The sequence below is a fragment of the Cottoperca gobio genome, chromosome 5 (genome assembly GCF_900634415.1).
Source record: "Cottoperca gobio chromosome 5, fCotGob3.1, whole genome shotgun sequence".
Classification (NCBI taxonomy): domain Eukaryota; kingdom Metazoa; phylum Chordata; class Actinopteri; order Perciformes; family Bovichtidae; genus Cottoperca; species Cottoperca gobio.
Window position 1 is genome coordinate 27192619 of NC_041359.1, and position 21159 is coordinate 27213777.

General features: G+C 40.1%; 1 protein-coding gene across 1 annotated transcript; it reads right to left on the reverse strand.

Annotated features, from left to right (window-relative positions):
- Positions 1 to 628: 628 nt before the first annotated feature.
- On the reverse strand, positions 629 to 12532 carry LOC115007785 (agouti-signaling protein-like). The gene is made up of 3 exons (XM_029430748.1): positions 12430 to 12532; positions 1597 to 1701; positions 629 to 793 (listed from the first exon to the last, which is right to left on the reverse strand). Exons 2-3 carry the CDS (start codon positions 1693 to 1695, stop codon positions 629 to 631), a joined length of 264 nt encoding a protein of 87 aa, XP_029286608.1. The 5' UTR covers positions 1696 to 1701; positions 12430 to 12532.
- Positions 12533 to 21159: the final 8627 nt, after the last annotated feature.

The window sequence follows — 21159 nt, forward strand, 5'->3', positions numbered from 1 at the left end:
GTGCAATTATGAATTTCTATGTGTGTGTGCTAAAAGCTCAAAGTAAGCGTTTCTATAAGCAGTACACCCTGAAAGGTTTTAGGAAGGTTCACGGTGGGGCAGTCCTCAGTAATGAAGTGCTTTCATGCAGTGAATTTTAGGCAAAGTTACAGACAAATAATCTCCATAAACAGATATCTGCATATGAATTGTTTTGACCAATCACGTTTGAGCTAGCTTTGGTTGCATGCAGGTTAAAAGTCCGTGCGGAGAGCAAAAGAGGCAGAACGCATTGGCTCAAATGCAAACTTGGAACCCATCGGCTGTTGTCTGGCGAAGATTTAGTTTTTAAATAGCTTTTTATTTGATTTATATGCATTCATATGTAGATGTCTGATCATGAAGCTTAGCCGAAATGTCGTCAGGAGCTAAAACAATCGGACTGTAAACAATGACCTGAACACATAAAATATCCGATTATCCACCGGCTACACCGGAGCCTCCGAAATTTTGGTCGTTGCCCCCGTAGGCTAAATTGTCATCCAAGAGCCGATGGGTTCTGAGATTATCAAACCAAGGACTAGAAGTGGACTTTAGCGTGAAATGTTGTTCCGTTAGCTCGCCGCTGGGTCAGGCTGCAGCTGGCTGTTCAGCAGCGAGGGTTGCCCATTCGACAGTAACAGACAGTTCTGAAGAGCTGACACCGGCAGAAAGCACAGAAATCACAGCACACATTGCTGGGAGATTTACAGCTTCCCCACAAGGGAATGCAGTTAGCAGGAGGAGGAGGGCGCTTCTTCACAATAATTGTCTTCTAAGAGAGAGAGAGATAGAGATATAAAATAAATGCAGTGTGACAATAGAGGAAAAAATGGAAGTATTAATGTGTTTTGACTTGACATGCTGGTTTTTCCAGATTGTGAGAGAACAGAGATATGTTTCGAAGACATGATTCATTCCTGGATTTGGCAACAGTATGTTTGACAACATAATCTCATCTCAAAAGGTCCATTTATTACTTGACTAAACTTCCATCTTAAGACCATGAGAAGCAGCTGAAAGTTTAGAAAAAGCTAGTAAGTGGGCTTTTTGAGTTAAGAAGGAAGATAGAGATTTACTGTGTGTAATCTAATAATGCAACAGATCCACATCGCATGCTTTCTACGCATCACACACGTGTTGTTTTTACACTAATACCTTTTTCTCTTTCTTTGTTTTCTTGTTCTTCACTAATGTTGGCAATGCTGAAAGAGAACATTAGAAAATAAAGAAGAACTTTTACAGAAGAAAAGGAATGCAGCATTAGCAGACTGGATGACATTGTACTGAATCAATAGTGATAATGCACCAATCTCACAAAGACACTTGATAAGTGATGGACTTTGTATCAATACATTGGTGCTGGATGTTGTGTCTTGCATTGTGTGTATACTTGGACAAATACTGCTACCAATAGTCATGGACGAGCTACCACTAATGTAATCGCCACATTGAAACGGTTCCATTCAATCTGGACTGTCACTAAAAGTGAAAACACTGGATTTTAAATGATTTCAAACTTACCTACAATAACACAGGTTGGGGTATGTCAAGGCTTTGAGAAAGAGTGTTTGATGCATTTGTGGGGAGACACTCATCGGGGATCATGTGGGCAGAGGAAAAGGAGTACTCTGTCGCAGCGAGGACAAAGCAGACAAGCAGCAGGAAGGCATGCATCTTTCTCTGGAACAAAAGTAACAACAACGTATACTTAGAATTATTGGTGTTTTAGCAAGTAAGAAGCTCTAAACCTATTTTCTTTTTTTTAAATCAGCAAGTGACTTCAAATCATCATCTTAGTACATGGTTTGGTCACTGGTGGGAAATCTTTACTACCCACATGAAAAACAACTTCAGAATGATCAGCTGTTGGACTGTCGGTCGGCCCACACATTTGGTCCACACTGAAATATGTCAACAACTGATCGATATTTTTCATTAACCTCCACATAATCTAAAAGTCTGTATCATCATCTATTTAAAATGTTGCTGTGATTATGTCCACGTCATGTTCTCTGTAACGGTTCAGTAAATTCTACTATTGTGAAACACAGTGCAGTAAAGAGCTGACTGTCTCTTCACCACTGTGTGTGTCACCTGCATGTCTCTCTGCTCACCACCCCCCCTCAGCATTACAGCAACTATTTGTTTGTAATTTTTGGAAGCACATCGCGACAGTCTGACTTCTGCTGATAATTGGATTGTTTCAATGTGTGTTTCCATCCGCAAAATCCACTTAATAAATGCCAGGTGGTGTTTTGTTGAAACAATAACGAGTCACTGATACTTCTTTGCAAATCTGACAAAACACTGTTGGATTATTTCTGTGGATAACACTGCGGTCATGTTTGCTGTAAGGTTCTCCTTTTCCTTTGCATTTGCATTTGCTTGCCGATGACGCTGCTGTGACAGGATGCTTCAGGCCACTGACGTCATCAGTGCTGCTGCCGCCATCCAGAGCTGAGAGGATTAGTCTGCTGGCAGCAGGTTATGTTACGTGGTTGTTACCTGCCATGCTTCGTCGTGTATATCCCGTGTCTACCCCTGGTTGGTTTGTGTTTTCAGTTGTATTTGTTACTTTGTATTTATGGATTTAGCTTTGTTTTATTAAAGGCTCGCTTTTTGTTAAAACCTCGTCTGTTATCCTGCAATTGGGTCCTCTCCTGTACCATACCGTGACAGAACGATCCGACCAGTGTATGGACCCAGCAGAGATTTTGGGTGACGAATTATATGACCTCGTATACACACTCACTCATATGTCTCCATGGGGAGTGGACAAGTGTCCCATGTTCGTGGATTCAAGAGCTTTATGTGTGGCTCAAGTGAAAATGGCTGAGAAGCCCGAGCTAAGGAGTCTATTGCTTGAGTGGCTTCAAGAATTTTTGAGTCTTCCGCTTTGACTGTCTTGTCCGCAGCCAACCTCTGGGCCGCGATATTTCTCGTTTGCTGAGGCCATGCTGCGACAGGCCCCCGTTCCTGCTACCGGGCCGCGACAGCCTTTCGTTCCTGCTGCCGGGCCGTGATAGACCCCAGCGCTCCCTTTGCCTCTCAAGACCCCAGTTCCTGTGTTCCTCAAGACCCCAGTTCCGGTGTTCCCCCCGACTCCAGAGACCCCAGTGACTCTGGGCTGGCCTCCAGAGTGGCTTTGCCGGCCTCCAGCCCGTTCTCTCTGCCGGACTCCTGAGCAGCTCCACCTGCCTCCAGCCCGGTCTCTCCGGTTCGACTTCAACGCGGGATCAGAGTGGCTGTTTCTCATGAGGTTTTAGAAACCACACTTTAGTGCATTGATCCATTTCAAAGCGAGATGATTTAAAGAGGTGAAACTATGAAAGAAAACTCATCGAGGAAGTTAACAAGCAACAAAAACATGTGCAGATGTTTGGGCATATATATCATTCTACCATCAATGTAATTACAGTATTTTCTCAGTGGAAACATTCAATCATCTCAGGTGACCCTCAGGGCGCTTTCACAATCCTCCAGGTCCGTGGTTTGATCTGTTGCACCTGTGGTCCATTTACAAGCAGTGAGAACAGAATCTGACCCGATTGCAGGAAGTGAAGCGAAATGGAGGATTATGGATTATATCGCCTGCATGTGCGTTTGTTGAGATGGACACAGCTAAACGAGAACATTCAGAATATGCTAAAAAGTCCACAAAAACAGTGACGTTCATAAAGTAATTTGAGATAAACTGGAGGATTCTGCTCCGCGTTGCTCGGTTAGTTTCCGTGTTTACCCTTTCCAACGGCAAATGTTTCAGTCCCTAAGCAAATTAACTTCTTTATCTGAAGCTTTGATATGTGTACCAGACGAAATAGAAGAAAAAATAATAAAGTATAAATTACATATGTGCAAATCACAACTAATTCAGATTTTAAATCTGTACATGTGACTGATAAATTGAGCCTGGACAAGATTTTCTTGAGAGTCTAATGTTCCTCCTTAACTCCCGACCAACATGTGATATTTTCTCATTTCTAATTTCATTTCAGTTCTGATCTGGAGTTCTTGGACATGTGCTACACAATCAGCCGATGTCACATAAGAACCAAAGAAGCAAAAACACCAGGCCAGGAAGTTTGATTTCTAAAATGCTTTGTAAAACTTTAATCATATTATTATGATTACGGCTATGAATATATTTAAAATCAAAGATGTCTTGATGTGATATTGATTTGAATCGGTGACATTTCACAGCAACATGAAGCATGTTGTCAAACTTGAAATGAGACACAAGATGTCATGAACAAAAAGAAGGGATTTGAACACACGGATCGTCAGACTGTTTCTCCTGTGAACAGTTTTACTGTCACTGCAGCGGTTGTGTGGTGCTGAATGGAGAGCTCCTGTAAAGTACAGTTTTTTAATCTGCTGCAGGATTCTTTGACTGAGAGAAGTAAAGTTATTACTGAAGACTGAATGAGGTGAAATCCTCTCTGTGCTGCATGAATGGCGTCTGTAGTTTGGACCAGACTTTGTGACTCTAGATTGTTATCAAGTCCGTCCAGATTTTCTTTGTTGGTCTGTTTTTACATCTAATTGAATTGTATTTTCTGAGCTATACTTGTATTGTATGTATTGAAATGTATAATTTCTTTCATTAAGAAATCATTTTTAAATAACAAAAGTAAATTCACGGATGTGATGACATTATGTATGACAGAAATGTTTTATATATATGTGTATATATGTATATATATATATATATATATATATGTATATGTATATATATATATATATGTATATGTATATGTGTATATGTATATGTATATGTATATATGTATATATGTATATGTATATATGTATATGTATATATGTATGTATGTATGTATATATATATATATATGTATATGTATATGTGTATATGTATATATATATATGTATATGTATATATGTGTGTGCATGAATATTCATATATGTGTGAATATTCATATATATATATATATATATATATATATTCATATATGTATATATGTATATGTGTATATGTATATATATATATATATATATATATGTATATATGTGTATGTATATATGTATGAATATATATATTACATTTTATAACATTTTATTATTTTATCTAGATTCATAATCAAGTGAATTTTAAAGTTCTTATTTTGACTGATGGAAGAAAACACAAGAAAATACTACAATTTAAATAAAAAAACTAAATATATTTTAAAATACTTCAATGGCAGCAGATGAAACATTTCGTGCCTCTCTCACTCCACAAATCTTCATTTGAACTCTGGACCTCGTGTCGTCACAAACTCACGGCTTCATGTAGTTCATGCATGACACTGAACACACACACAGACAGGAAACACGTGTGTGTGTGTGTGTGTGTGTGTTCAAATTAAAGTCATGAAACTGTAACATGAGTTCTCCTCTGACGATGCCCGGTCCGTTTATTAGTAATATGAAATACAGAGAGCGTCACATCAATGTCTCGCTTATATCTCTAAATCATGGGATTATTTTTAAACTTGGAATCATTATCGCTGATGATGTGCTGTCGAGTCAAAGGAGGGAAGAGGTTTCAGCTGTGCTCACCGGGTGCAGACTTTCATTAGATTAGGAGCACTTGTATTATATTAAAGTGCAGAAAGTAGGTGAACACAGACCAGAACAATCAAACAGATGGAAACGATTCCAAGTCAAGTCCATTTTTATTTATACAGCCCAATTTCACATATCACAAATTTGCCTCAGGGGCTTTTACAATCGTTGCAGAAGACAACACCCTGCGTCCTTATCCACCCTCGCTGTGGATGAGCGTGACCCCCTCAGACAAACTGCTTTAATGGGAACAATTAGACCTCAGGCAGAGTCACTGAGGTGGGGGGGGGGGGGGGGGGGGGCAGGATGGACCGGTCAACAAAGGTTTCTCTACATAATTGGCTTTCAAACTGAAGTGTTGATCCTGGTGCAATAATTCAAATATTAAGTTTGACTTATAATAGGAATAAAAAACATTGCACATGCACATAAATTGCTAAACGTGAGTTAAAAGGAGGTAAACACATAAAAGAACACATGTGAAGTCATGTAAGATGGCAGCTTGACAGGTCAATTATTTTTATTTTATCAGGGAAACAACGTTTGTAAATCAAAGGTGGTAACACTGGGTGGCTCTGAGCATGATCTTCCTCTGCACACACACACACACACACACACACACACATTCTGTGAAGAAACATGTCTCAGAAACTGTGGTGGAAATAAAAACACTGGTCCTTTTGTAATTGATCTGCTGCAGAAGCGTCTGGCTCCACTTTCACACTCAGGCGTTATTTCTTTTGCTTTTCCAAAAGTTTAAAAACTTCAGAAACAGGAAAACTGCAATATTTCATCTGACAAGTTTGTGTTTTAATCAGAGAAGAGAAATAAGAATCTTAAAAAGCTGTGAGTGAAACTAAATCAGCATTTATTTAACAAATAAACCAGTGCACCATGTCTAAATGTAACAACATGTATTGTCAAATTAATTAATTCAATATAAATAAAAACATAAGCTATTTTAACATTAGTTTTTAGCTAAGTTTGTTTCTGGCTGTTTTCTGCTTGAGGTTTGTTTCATGGTCACATCTGTCGTCTCACGTGTTTCTTCTTCTCTGCACATCTGTCTGCAGTCCAGCTGCTGAACCGTCACACGAGCTTCAGTGTTGTTGTGATTAACTTATCAGAACAAAGAAATATTACAGCAAACATGTAGATTTTCAGTATGAAACACTTTTGAAAGAAGTTTTTAAAAAGTGTGTATCGTGCGTTTTTCTAGATTTACGGTCCGTAGCGGTTTGCGATTAATGAGAGCCGTGAGACTCAATCTCCAAATGTGCTGTAAAACCAAAACCTCGAGCTGAAAGAGGTTAAACGCTCAACAGAGCTGCGGAGTGAATTCAGAACCACAAGCCTTTTAGACATTCACACATGTCAATGGATCTAATGTTAATATATAAACATATTGGTAGATGGTGCATTAATGATCTCATTAGGAATTACAAACAAAACAAGCATATCTTAAATATTAATCAATTTATAACCAGAAACCAGCTGAAATGTGAAAGTTCAAATGTATTGGAACTACGACCTCTGCTCACTTTAAATTGGGAAAGTTTGTAAATAAACAAAATGTGTTAAAATAATTAAGACTGTGTCTAAAATGATGGCTTCTCTAAGAAAGAGATACATTTATTAATATTGTTTTGGATTACTGTAAATTATGCTCACATCGAAATGAAGACACTAAGTTTTAAATATATTTAATAATAAAGTATTTTTCATATTTGACTATTCTATTTCTATTTACTATAAACTATATTTTATTTATGTGATGGTTTTATTGTTAGCGTGCTGTGTTAAATGTTGAATATGTGGGATTTTATTTCATTGTAACCTTGTATTGCAACTTTGCATTAACCTCTTAAGGGGTGGGGGACTTTACTCGAAAATACCTACAAACGACACCCAAAGTAAATTATAAGCTGCTCTTCAACCATTTGCACCAGATGCATGATTTTGGTCTCATTCAAAAGATAAATCTCTTATTGTTCTTGCAAAACAGTGAAGAATCACTCCAAGAGCTTCTGGCACTGAGTAATAGTGGTCTGAATATACAGACTTTTAAGAAAATACACTCCGCCTGAAGTTTTTGTTGAAAAAGATGCCTGAAGATGGGTACAGCTGGTAGGTATGGACTAGAAAACACACAAAAAAACATAGCACCAAGTGTTACCAAGTTCAGGTTCAAATTTCAGATAAAAGGCATAAAAACTTAACTTATTGGACAGGTTTTTCTAAGAGTAACACCAGGCGTTCATGAGCTGTGCATTTGGAGATATAAGATTTATTGATAAAAAGGCCATAAATAACTATTATATAATTATCCCTGCCAGTAGTCATGACCCAAAGTTAGGGAAGTACAAACACATTTTTTGTAATATTCTTGTGTTTTATTTGTATTTTGAATATAATAAATATAATTATGAAAAGAATATTAATATTTGTAAAATAAAACCCATTGATGACGAATGTCAAATGATTCAGCGTTTCATTGGCTACATGGATGAATCCTGAGATAAAGGCTCTCCTCAAAGACAAAAAGAGGGCCTTTAGGTCAGGTGACAAGGAAGAGCTGAGGATTGTTCAGAGGGAGCTAAGGTGGAAGATCAGGGAGGGAAAGATCGCCTACAGGAAGAAGATGGAGGAGCAGCTGCAGCAGAGGAAACAAACAAATAAAGGATTTCTGATTCTGAAATGCTACAATGTGTGTATTGGCTTTGTATCACTAAAAATCAATTAAAACTAAATAATAATCCCACACACACAACGAGTCAAAGGTCAAAGTGTGAAGCGGCTTTAAAGGAAAGGCGAGAGACTTCTGGCAGCCCGACGGTAGTTTTTACTTCTTATGTCACGTCTATCATCTGACATCGGGGGCCGCTCCACAATGCTCTGCTTTCATCTGCTCTGATGTTTCAGTTCCCACAAACACACTTTCTAATTTAAAAAAGAACTGAAGTTTTTAGAGATTTAAAAAAACGGATAAACTCAAAAAATAAAGAAAGAAAGAAACTGATGGAAGTTAAACTGACTTGTTTTGCTGTTAATTATCAATCTCCCCCATGTTGTTGTAGTGAGTGACACCCTCCCCCTTTGATGATAATCAAATAATCACGAACAACAAAGATATATAATTATTTAAATAAAGGCTCAGTGATTTCCTGAAACAGATTCTCACTGTCATTTTTTTAATCAAAGAAACAGGAGAAAAAGTGCATCTGCTGGGGACTATTTTCAGCGGCGGATTAATTCACATTTGGTGCTGTAGGGAGTGTTTGTGGCTGCAGGACGGTGTGTGTGTGTGTGGGAGTCAAGATAAAGTGCAGTGTGTGTTTGTGGTAATGAAGGATCATGTCAGTGCAGCAGTGTGACTCAGGGTTTTATACACACATTGTACTTTAGTAGAATCAGTTCATTGAAGGTTCTGGTCTATATAACGAGACTTTTCCTTTAACCCCGCGTCTGTAATCAGGGACACCTGGTTACCCCGGGTACATTTATCCCAAAGTCCACGTATACGGGTAACCGGGTTTCTGATCACATGTGCAGAAAAACAAAGATCTGCGAAGCTGAGTAACAATGAATCTTTGTTTTCAAAATAAATAAATTTAGAGTCCAACAAAGACACTAAATATCTTCTTAAAGTTTAAATAAATCAGGAAATGCACTTTAGTCCGGACACACACACACACACACACACACACTTTGAGTTAAATAAACCACGACAAAACCTGCTGCATGCGTGCACAGATGCCGCAGTAACCAGGATACTACAGAGCACGAAACATCCTGATGAAGGAAACAATTGTTTGTCCTTTAAATCTACCTTCTTAACTGCGGGACTATAATCACTACATTTGCTGCAGGAAACACTCTCACTGCCCCGACAGGAAACATCTCCGGCTTCACGGCTACGTGCAGAGAACAGCGAGAAGCAAAGCTGACGCGTTACAGTTCACAGGATGTTCATGTCCAGGATGATACTCGTCATCACAGCTGAGGAGACGACGTGTCCCTGCAGAACACGACCGTCTTTTATCTCCGTTCTGTTAAAGTTCTTGAGAACGAGCTAATAACGGAAACTTTTAAAACACATGTTTTGGTCATCTGAGTGTCTTAATATTTAGTGTGCAAACACGTGACAAAACTGTGTGACGTATGCGTGCGACGCCATGTTGGTTGGAAAACAAATCAACAATGGCGTCTAAAGTGAACAACAACAACAATACAACTCCGACTTCTTCAAAGTATGTTGACTCTCTGGATCCTCTGCAAAGACAAGATTCAGAGAAAAAGTCCAAACTTGCGGCTGTGACCCGTACACGCTAAAGCTGTCGGATTATATTGAGGATTTAGATTCATTACCGCCGATTGAATATCCGGATATTGTGAACTACCTTGTGCTACAAACGTCTTTGGCAACCAACGCACACATGAAGGCATACAAGAGCTTAGATGCTTATAATGTCTTTGTTTCTGGCTGGGTTGGTAGTCTTCTTACCAAACCACTGAAAGATGACAGGGTGCTCGTCCATGCCCGTGTAAATCACTCTCAAAGAGCTCGAGATGCACCGCTCAAGCCGTGGTTTGTGAGTGAGAAGAGCGGCGATGTTAACCTTGCACTGTCAGGACAGACAGACGAGGACCCAGGAGCGCAATTTCGAGATCAAGGATTTATTGAAACACACACACACACACAACAGGACCAAATAAGGCACGGCAGTAGTACAGTTCAGGGATATTCAAAACTCGTAGTCGTAAGGCGGAAGGCAAGTCGGGTTTACCGGGGCTGGAGATCAGAGTAGTAGTAACAGGTCCGGGATCACAGATCAGGAGTCAGAGTTGGAGTCAGAGTTGAAGGCAGGCCAAGGCAGGCCAAGGCAGGCTTGCAGACGATCTGACAAGTGTGGACTGAAAAACAGGGCTTTCTATACAGGGCATGATGAGTGGTAAATGCAGTGCAGCTGGTAGGTTAACGAGGGTGGAGCAGAGACAGGTGGAGGTAATCAGACAGAGTAGAGAGAGCAGGGAGCAGAGTGGCACATAATTGAAAACAATTAGTGGTGTTACCAGGCAGGGAGAGGGCTCATGACACGCACACTGTGATTGTATGGCTGGATTAAGCGAAGCATGTTCTCACATTGGTGCTTTGCTTTTCGCATGTGAAGTAGTCTCAAGAATAAGCCAAACAAAAACATGCACAGAAGAAAAGAGCAAATGGCTGCCATCACATGTAAAGAAAGTGCCTTATTTACCAGTCAGCGATGTGGAGAAGTAAGGTCTTACAGTGTTCGGGTATATCATAAGCACAAATGTTTAACGTAAACATTGAAGACATAGCTTTAGCATGAGCTCTTACAGATATAAAGTGGACGCCACACACACGGTGAATTGTGCTTTTTCTTCTGTTAAATCCTCACGAGTTATGTTGCTAAACCAGCGTACGGCGTTCGACAGTAAGTCATCCCTCTTTTGTGGATCGTTGTTTTTGATGAAGAACCGTTTCTCTGAGTCACGAGTAGCGTTATGACCACAAGTATACACTGCGCACAAGATTGGCATTTTCTTTCAATCTTAGACGTTTAAATACAAAGAAAATTACGAAGCGTTGCAGCAACTCACACGTGAACTGCCGCAGTCTTGGTTGTGTATACCAACCAACATGGCTGACTTCCGGGTTGGGGAAATAAGCAACGTCACATGCACACGATCTATATCAGATAAGTGACCGGATGAGTCTCAGCGTGACGAGGAGGAGCAGGGATCACATTTCTCAGAGACGACTTCAACCATCAAGTCGCTGATAAAACGATGTCGTTACCCAGCATTCCTCATGTTACACCTGCAGGCACCAACAACATTAAATACAGTGTATTGTTAAATAACCTACAACAGGGGTCTTCAACGTTTTTCAGGCCAAAGACCCCGAAACTGATGTAGCGTGGTGCAGGGACCCCCGCCTACTGTATATATTGTATAGAAGTGGCTTGAAGGTGTCCGTCTCTGACTGTAGGTGTGTGTCGCCGCCTTTCGCGAAGTACAGCGGAGGAGGGAATGTGAATGCGCAAGGCAAAAATAAAAAATCATTAAAAACATTTTTTAACTGCTGTTATCACCAGTGATTTATTTCTACATATTTCACTTTTATTTTTTACTTTTTTGTATATTGAAATTTATAAAGATAAGATGGGACTTTATTTATTAAATGTTTTACTTTTATACAGATTTCCTGTGAAAGGTTTGGCTACAGAGGTTACAGGTCATGAAAAAGTTCCTAAATCAGGAAGATTACGTTCATATTTTCTGCACATGTCGAACTAATATAAACAAGATAAGACGTCAAGAAATGGATTTTTAACTCCAACTGGGATTTACTGCAGAAGGTTCTGGTTCAACGTCACATTTTACAACCTGATCGACTTCGTTCCGGCTTCTTCTCAGTGAAGAAAACAAACACTCAAAATCTCGGAAGAGATCCAAACATCGGACGCATTGAACATAAATGCTTCATTTCAGATCATTAGCTAATAAATTCTATATTTGTCCCATGTTTTCGTTTTAATTGTGTAACATGAGTTGCACCAACTGCACTTTACAGGCCACGGCTGGAGGATTCTTTCAAAGCAGCAAACTGAGGAATTTATTTTAAATTGTTTCAACAAACTCAACAAACAAGATATAAAAACAATTTTCTCTCTGACGTCTGAGATTAAAGCGAGAGTTCCTCACATGCTGCAAAGTGCTTCAGCCTCAGACTCTGGGTTGTACTTTTCCATCGCTCAAACATTTTCCTGTGAATCTTTTAACCTGACAAGATCATTTAAATATTTCCGCTTGACTTACCTGTGGTCGCCGGTTCAGCTGTCAGTCGGTCACGCTCCCAGTTTCTTCCCTTCTCTGGTTTTTATAGTGACTCTTCTTTTGTCTTCACTACACGTCTTTATTTCTCTGCCTCTTTGGTCCACAAGTCTCTCCTTCCCTGTCCTCCCTCACTCTTCACCTTCTTGTGCTTTGCGTCTTCTTTGTGAGCCTTGTTTCACTTCTTCCCTCTCACTGTCTCTGGTTCCCTCTCTCTCTCTATTTATGAGGGTTTTCCTTCTCCAAACCTCCTTTTATCCCCCTCTCCTCCTTTTCTTCTTTTTTCTCTGGTACCTTGCCCTCTGTTGATGGTGAAGACATAATGGGAGGTTTGTTCTGGAGGCGGGACCAGCTCTGCAGTGGGTTGGGGGGTGGGAAAAGTCAAATTATGCAGAAGATGTACAGATAAATGTGGACCAGACCTTCCCTGGAGGAATTGTTTCTGGGAGTTGTAAACTCACGTTGGAGGTCGACGTGTGTGTGTGTGTGTGTGTGTGTGTGTGTGTGTGTGTGTGTGTGTGTGTGTGTGTGTGTGTGTGTGTGTGTGCGCAAGGCAAGAAAAAAACAAAAAACTTGAATTTCAGGGGGCGCGGGGTTCCGTAGGGGGAATATATATATTTATTTATTCTACCCGCACTCGATCGCGATCGATCTTTTGGGCACCCCTGAACTAGACCAACCTCTTAAGTAGCCGCTGGGGATGCTTCTCACCTCTAATTTTGGTTTAGATCAAATTGAGAAGTCAGAAAGTCCAGTCTGAAACGAGGTAGTGTTACATATTTTTTGAGTGTTTTGTGATGAATTAAAAGAAAATTGTGAAATTTGTCCTGGCAGCTCTAAAGGTACGTCACCCCTTTCCAGCTCAAATTACACAAATTAGAAAGCTTGCTTTTCAACAGCTGCTTCTCCAGCGTGCTTGTTTTCATGCTTGTTTTCGTGCTTGTTTTCCTTCAGTTCTGCTTAAAGGCACCTCGACAGGACCCCGTATTTCTCTGTTGTGTGTTCTCAGCCCCTTTAAGCTTCAAACGTTTTCTGTTTTTGCCGGACAACCACAGGGACACTCACGTTTATCATTAGGGCCAAAAAAAGCATGGTGTCCAATTTAGGGCTCCGACATATCCTGGTGAATAAAGGTTGAATTGAAGTGAATTTGGGAGCAGCACATGATGACAAACTAAGGTTTGTGTTTGTTACATTGGATCCTGTTGGTTTTGGTTTCTGCAATAAAGCAGGCGCAGTAAAGAATTACACATAACTTACCTGCGTCTCTCTATACAATCGGTAGGTGGCTCTGCTGTCGTCTCTTAACCTCTCGAGAAATGATTGAGAAATGTCAAAAAGTTTCTTCGACCGAATGTCAATTAAAGGGACAATGTGTAGGATTTAGTGGGATCTATTAGCAGAAATGTAATAAAATATTCATAACTATGTTTCATGATTGTATAATCACCTGAAACTAATAATCTATGTGTTTTTGTTACTGTTAGTGTTCAATTTGGAAGACGTAGAGGCTGCGGTGAATCAATCTAACAAACTTCTTGTTCAACAAAGCATTTATTAATATGATAAGACAAGCATGGAAAATGTACCCAGCTGGGTGACCATCCTGTTTCACAGCCACAGCCCCCCCGGACAACAGAAAGGTCCCGCGTACTGGTTGCATGCATGTATCTATCATTTCTGGTCTTTGACGCGTGACGTCATCACGTCACATCCTACGGGGTCTTCGAAGGATTCTGTCAGGGGCGCTCTCATATTACGCATTATGATCACAATGAGTCACAATTATCCTTGATATAATAAGACAGTTATGAGTGAATTGAGCTTCTTACAAGTCTAAGTATGAGCTTTATTTAATACATATAGTACCTAACATTTCTTCACATTAGCTATGTAAATACGAGCACTTGTTAGTTATTACACAAGAGGATACATTTATTAGTTAATGATATCACATTACCTTAAAATGAGCTCTTCATATCCACAAAGCGGGTCCTCCTCCACGTGTTGATTTGCCATGTTCCTACAGTTTCTCAGAAAGGACAAACCAAACTCTGGCACTAGATTGGGCCTTTCTGCATTTTCTGCCGGGATGGCGAAGGACCTGAGAGATACCTCGGTGTTAGCGCGGGTTTTGTTGCTGTAGTCTTGTAAAGGGAGGGCTGAGCGGAGGGGCATTCAGTCGGGTGCAATCTGCAACTGCAACTCTAAAAGAAGCACAATCCTACCACACTGTTCCTTTAAACATTTGGTCTCCACCTCTGCCCATGTGTTACCGCTCATTTTATTTTGTTGTGTTTTGCTTTTTCGCAGTTCTGACGAGAGTCTGGAAGAACTTCCGGTAATTGGTCCGAACCATCACACTGGAAACAAACCGGACCAAAGTTTATAACCTTGTTTCATCGGACCATTACACTGTGGTCTGGGGACTTCTCACCTCTAATTTTGGTTTAGATCAAACTGAGAAGTCAGAAAGTCCGGACCGAAACGAGGTAGTGTTAGGTGTGAAAGGGTTAATCTGATTCCGTCTGCAGGAAGTCAGTGCAGATGTGGATCATGCTTCAGGAGGGACACCATTACAGTGTTTTGTAATTGAAACAGTGTCGTGTTTAAAGGAAGAAGATTTAAACCGTTCCAGCCTTCTTTCAGTGGTTGATGCTGTGAAGTGAATAAACTCCTGATTGTATTGAGTCACACTTGATGATTATCACATGTACTCGTCCACCTCAATCAAAATGTATTATTGCACAACATGTATTTCTGCACAAATGTATAATGAGCACTATATTAGTTATGAATGAAGCACTGTAGGTTCTCTTCAAAGAGTTAGTGTTGTGAGAGAAAATATGACAGTGACTACATCACATCTGGATCCCAATCCACACTGTGTTTTGTGCTACGAGTCGTTGGCGAACAAGGCTCTGAAACCCGCCGAGCTCAATTATTTTTTACAATTTTAGGAAACAGAACCCTTTTTATAGCCCTATAATCTTTTACTTTTCTGACTAAGCTTGAGGGGAAATAATGGACTAAAACTAAAATACCAAAACATTGCTTTGTTTCATTCAGCCTGTTTCACAGCGTTGATGTGCGTTTACATTTCAGGTTCACTCTGACGGCTTTAATACGGACATGTAATGGACTCTGGTTTTCATTGAGGGGTGTCTGTGCTCTTTATGGGATGGAGACTTTTTTAAGGGATTTTAGTGAATCGGCTTTGGTGTTTGTTCACCGTCATGAAGGGGAAGTTAAAGGCAGCTTTTCCTGTTGTTTAGTTTAAAGGACTGTAACCGTGCTCGCTGTTTTTATTAACATATACGTCTATATCAGAGTTTCACAAATAACAATAAATGCTAGGAGGTACCAGCCTTAATTCTACTTAGTAAAGAATTTAATAACTATGTATTTTGTGTATGCACAAAATAAAGTAAGCAACATTTATTTATTTATTCGATGATCTAAATTCCATCTCAACACAAAGATGCTGCTCAGTCTTCACTTCACTATAACTATATAAAAGCTGCAGGTTTCGGAGGGTTAAATGGCGACCTGACGTAACCCAAACACTTCTCACATTTTGACTCATCACTTCCTGTGTGGGAAAGATTTCCCATTTTGCTTTTTGAAGAGAATCTTCTCAGTGGGGGGACGCTCTGCTCGGCTGAACCCGAACTTTCTGGAGGTCGCTGATAAATAAACGGTCCGCTGGTTCAACTCCCGCAGCGCTGGAGCTGGTCAAAGACTCAGGACGCACGCCGGTCCAGAAGGGAAGGGAGGCACTGTTGATGTGAGACACACACACACACACACACACACACACACGTTGAAAAACATGCAGAGCTTTGACTGAATCTGGTGTTTAGTCATCAAATAGTCGAGTTTTCAATGAGATGATCATTAGTAAATAAATAGTTGTGCTTGTTTTTCAAACTGTATCTGCACGATGGGGAAACACTGATGTTACACGTGTTTCTATTTATGGATGATTCTTCAACTTCGGCACATTTTTGTCTGGAACGTTTTTAGAAGAAATGTATTTTTAGAAATATTTCGATATGTTTATATTTCTACATCCTGTGTATTAACACTTCCTGATAGTGGCTGTGCTGAAGTTATTTAAATAATATGCAATTTATGTGATTAATTAAACGTCAGAGGAAATCATCATTTCCATCACACCACAACAAGTTGTTTTAAAAGAAAAAAGATTTACTTGTGTTTTCAAAACATATGAATTAATAGTAATTATAACTATAACTGTATAACTACTAAACATTTTTAATGTGATGTCAATTTTGTTTGCATTTTTAGTTTAAATATGTGATGGGGGTGACATTGTGTGTTGGAAATGACAGGTCACAAAAACATTTTTTAATTTGTTTAAATTAAACATTTAAACAATGTTCAGTTTATTGTCCCCGACACAAAAGGGAAAGTTCATCATCTAAACTTTAACCTTTAAGCAGATAAAATCATTTGGCAGAAACTTGCTGAAAAGTGCTGAAACCTACAAGCAAGTTGCAAATGTTGCACTTTCTATTCAGCACAAAACAAAAGGTCTCTGATTCATTCTCTCTGGTGGTTCCTTGTGGGTGAATAGTAATTGCAGATATGTTTTTGAACAGCTACCCCACTGACATTTAATTTAACATACATTATTTCACTGATATGAGCCATAACACTCAAATAGTCTTTGCATCACAATAATCAAAGTGATGGAAATGACGTGTTGACACATTTTAAAGAAAGTCTCATGATATGTTAGCATGCTAACGTCTGCTTTAGAGCTAGCATTAAATAAACACAAAACAGACGACACCAAATGCTATTTTTCTTATTTCTACATTTAAAGGATATATGAGCTATTTGGAAATGACAGCCAATAAACATATTTTCATTTGACCAAATATTGACCTTGATGTTATCTTGTATCAGTTCCCTTCATGGAGCTGTCTTTGTGCTGCAGCCATGTGCTCTCCTGTCACATGACTGACTGTGATCACCAAGTTTAAAAACCTTTTAATAACTCACCGAATTCACATCCTGCATGGTGTGATGGGAATGACCGGGACCCCAAGGGACATGAAATACTAATATATCTTACAACACATGATGCATTTCATTTATGTGTCATTTGCACACACAATTAATATTAGGTCAATATTACATTCAACACTTTTAAAAAGGATTGAATATCCAACATCAGGCCCAGGGACAAGAGATACAGTATATCTCAAAAGTGAGTACACCCTTTAGATTTTTGCAAATATTCTGTTATATCCTTTCAGGGGATAACATTATCCTACTGAAACTTTGATATAACTTAAAGTAGTCAGTGTGCTGCTTGAATAACAGTATAGATTTATTGTCCTTTGAAAATTACTCAGTACACAGCTGTTAATGTCTAAACAGCTGGCAACAAAAGTGAGTACACCCCATAGTGAACATGTCTAAATTGTGCCCAAAGTGTCAATATTTTGTGTGACCACCATTGTTATCTAGCACTGCTTTAACCCTCCTGGGCATGGAATTCACCAGAGCTGCACAGGTTGCTTCTGGAATCTTCTTCCACTCCTCCACGACGACATCACGGAGCGCACGGATGTTGGACACCTTGCACTCCTCCACCTTCCTCTTGAGGATGCCCCACATGTGCTCAATTGGGTTTAGGTCTGGAGACATACTTGGCCAGTCCATCACCTTAACCTTCAGCTTCTTCAGCAAGGCCGTTGTCATCTTGGAGGTGTGTTTAGGGTCATTATCATGTTGGAAAACTGCCCTACGGCCCAGTTTCCGAAGAGAGGGGATCATGCTCTGCTGCAGGATGTCACAGTATATATTGGAATTCATGTGTCCCTCAATGAAATGCAGCTCCCCAGTGCCGGCAGCACTCATGCAGCCCCAGACCATGATGCTGCCACCACCATGCTTGACTGTAGGCAAAACACATTTGTCTTGGTACTCCTCACCAGGGTGCCGCCACACACGCCGGACACCATCTGACCCAAACAGGTTTATTTTGGTCTCATCAGACCACAGGACATGGTTCCAGTAACTCATGTTCTTGGATTCATTGTCTTCAGCAAACTGTTTGCGGGCTTTCTTATGCATCGGTTTCAGAAGGGGCTTCTGTCTGGGGCGACGGCCATACAAACCGATTTGATGCAGTGTGCGGCGTATGGTCTGGGCACTGACAGGCTGACATCCCACTTCTGCAACCTCTGCAGCAATGCTGGAAGCACTCGCACGTCTATTTTTGGAAACCAACCTCTGGATATGACGCTGAGCACGTGGACTCAACTTCTTTGGTCGACCCTGGCGAGGCCTGTTCCGAGTGGAACCTGTCCTGGAAAACCGCTGTATGATCTTAGCCACTGTGCTGCAACTCATTTTCATGGTGTTGGCAATCTTCTTATAGCCAAGGCCATCTTTGTGAAGCGCAATAATCCTTTTTTTCAGCCGCTCAGAGAGTTCCTTGCCATGAGGTGCCATGTTGTCCAGCATTCAGAGAGAATTGTGCCCAAAACACCAAATTTAACAGCCCTGCTTATCATTTACACCTGAATCCTTGTAACACTAACGAGTCACATGACACCAGGGCGGGAAAACAACATCATTGGGCACAATTAGGACATGTTCACTATGGGGTGTACTCACTTTTGTTGCCAGCTGTTTAGACATTAACAGCTGTGTACTGAGTAATTTTCAAAGGACAATAAATCTATACTGTTATTCAAGCAGCACACTGACTACTTTAAGTTATATCAAAGTTTCAGTAGGATAATGTTATCCCCTGAAAGGATATAACAGAATATTTGCAAAAATCTAAAGGGTGTACTCACTTTTGAGATATACTGTATACAGCAAGAACACTTTGTATGTGATACTAATACTGACTGGTCTATGATTTCATTGTGTATGTTCCTTTTGGTGTTAAGTGAGTGTCACAAAAATAAAATATAGGAAATGTGTTTTAGTTTTTCATATTTCTGCCAGGGACACACAAATGACGATGGTTGAAGAATGACCCTTATATAAATGTATAACGCAATACAACTCAACAGCAACTACAGACTCCAAATGCCCAAACAGTTGAATCAACGCGTCTCTTTAAAGCAGACTAAACAACAACTGATTATGTTGTTTATATTCATAAGACGTGTAAACAGTAACTTCAGCTCGCTGCAGCTAATGAGCTGCCAGCCTCTGATTAATGCAGCTGTGAGGAGCTCAAACTCTCCTGACCTTCGACCTCCGACCAGTAAAAACACGTCTCTGTGCAACACGAGCGCAGCAGCGTCTGGAGTTTGTCTCTCAGACGACGTGTGATGCAAACTTGTTTTTAGAAAGGAGGCAGGTGAGGAGACACGCGGCCGGTTATCAGAGGAGGCTGAAGAACCTGTCAGCTCGATTTATGTTCTGAACAAACACTTTAAAAAGCTGCAGGCTGTTGGAATAAAGCCGATAATTAAACCTTGTGAAAGAAGCTGAAGAAACTGGCTTTGAGAGACAGACATGGAGTCCAGTCGCAGCAGAAACATTACTTTGTATAGGCCTTGACGCTCTGCTGCCAGGTGATTCAGACGTGATGATTGATGGCTGAATATATCTTGGAGCTGTGCAGTTATCCCGGGATCAGCAGGACCAACGTGGACATAAGAAATGTAAAAACAGCAGCAGAGCGATCTCATCTGGCAGCGCAGCAGAGATCAAACAGCAGCGTTTGGAATATGACATTTAAAGGAGACACATTGTGCAATCAGCGGGATGTAGACACATCAGAGGATCCCGTGAGATCTGCTTCTCTCCAACTCATAAACTACCTACATACTTTGCGCTCACGTTCTATGAAGACCACGTGGATAGAGCTGCACTCTGAAAAAAAAAAAAAAACATCTCCATCTTGACACAAACAAACAAGTCCAGTAAACAACTAGAATAACTAAATAATTAATATCTAAGAGATAACTGCGAATAACACTCGACTCTGTCGCTCCTCTAAAGAAGAAGATCATAAAACAGAAAAAGAAAGCTCCATGGCTTAATTTACAAATCCGCAAATTAAAACAAAAGTCGAGAAATCTTGAAAGTAAATGGCGTTACACTAAATTGGAAGAATCTCGTTTAGTCTGGTTAGATCATCTTAAAACGTATAAGAAGGCTCTCCGTAATGCCAGAGCAGCTTATTACTCTTCCTTAATAGAAGAACATAAGAACAACCCCAGGTTTCTTTTCAGCACTGAGGCTGACAGAGAGCCACAGCTCTACAGAGCCTTCTATTCCTATATCTCTCAGTAGTGACGACTTCATGAGCTTCTTTAACCATAAAATTAGGGTTAGGGTTAGGGTTAGGGTCGTTTAACTCCCACATAAAACAAATCTCAAGGACTGCCTTCTTTCATCTACGTAACATTGCAAAAATAAGACACATCCTGTCTCAAAATGATGCAGAAAAACTAGTCCATGCATTTGTTACTTCAAGGCTGGATTACTGCAACTCATTGTTATCAGGTTGTCCCAAAAAGTCGCTTAAGACTCTTCAGTTGATCCAAAATGCAGCGGCACGTGTATTGACAAGAACAAGAAAACGGGATCATATTACTCCTGTATTAGCTGCTCTGCACTGGCTCCCGGTAAAATACAGAATAGAATTCAAAATCCTTCTCCTGACTTACAAATCAATTAATGGTCAGGCTCCAGCATATCTTAAAGATC

Coding starts and splice junctions, on each gene's coding strand:
- LOC115007785 (XM_029430748.1), bottom strand. CDS start 1,695: ATGCATGCCTTCCTGCTGCTTGTCTGCTTTGTCCTCGCTGCGACAGAG. Junction 794..1,596: donor ATGAGTGTCTCCCCACAAAT/GCATCAAACACT, acceptor TCTCTCTCTTAG/AAGACAATTATTGTGAAGAA.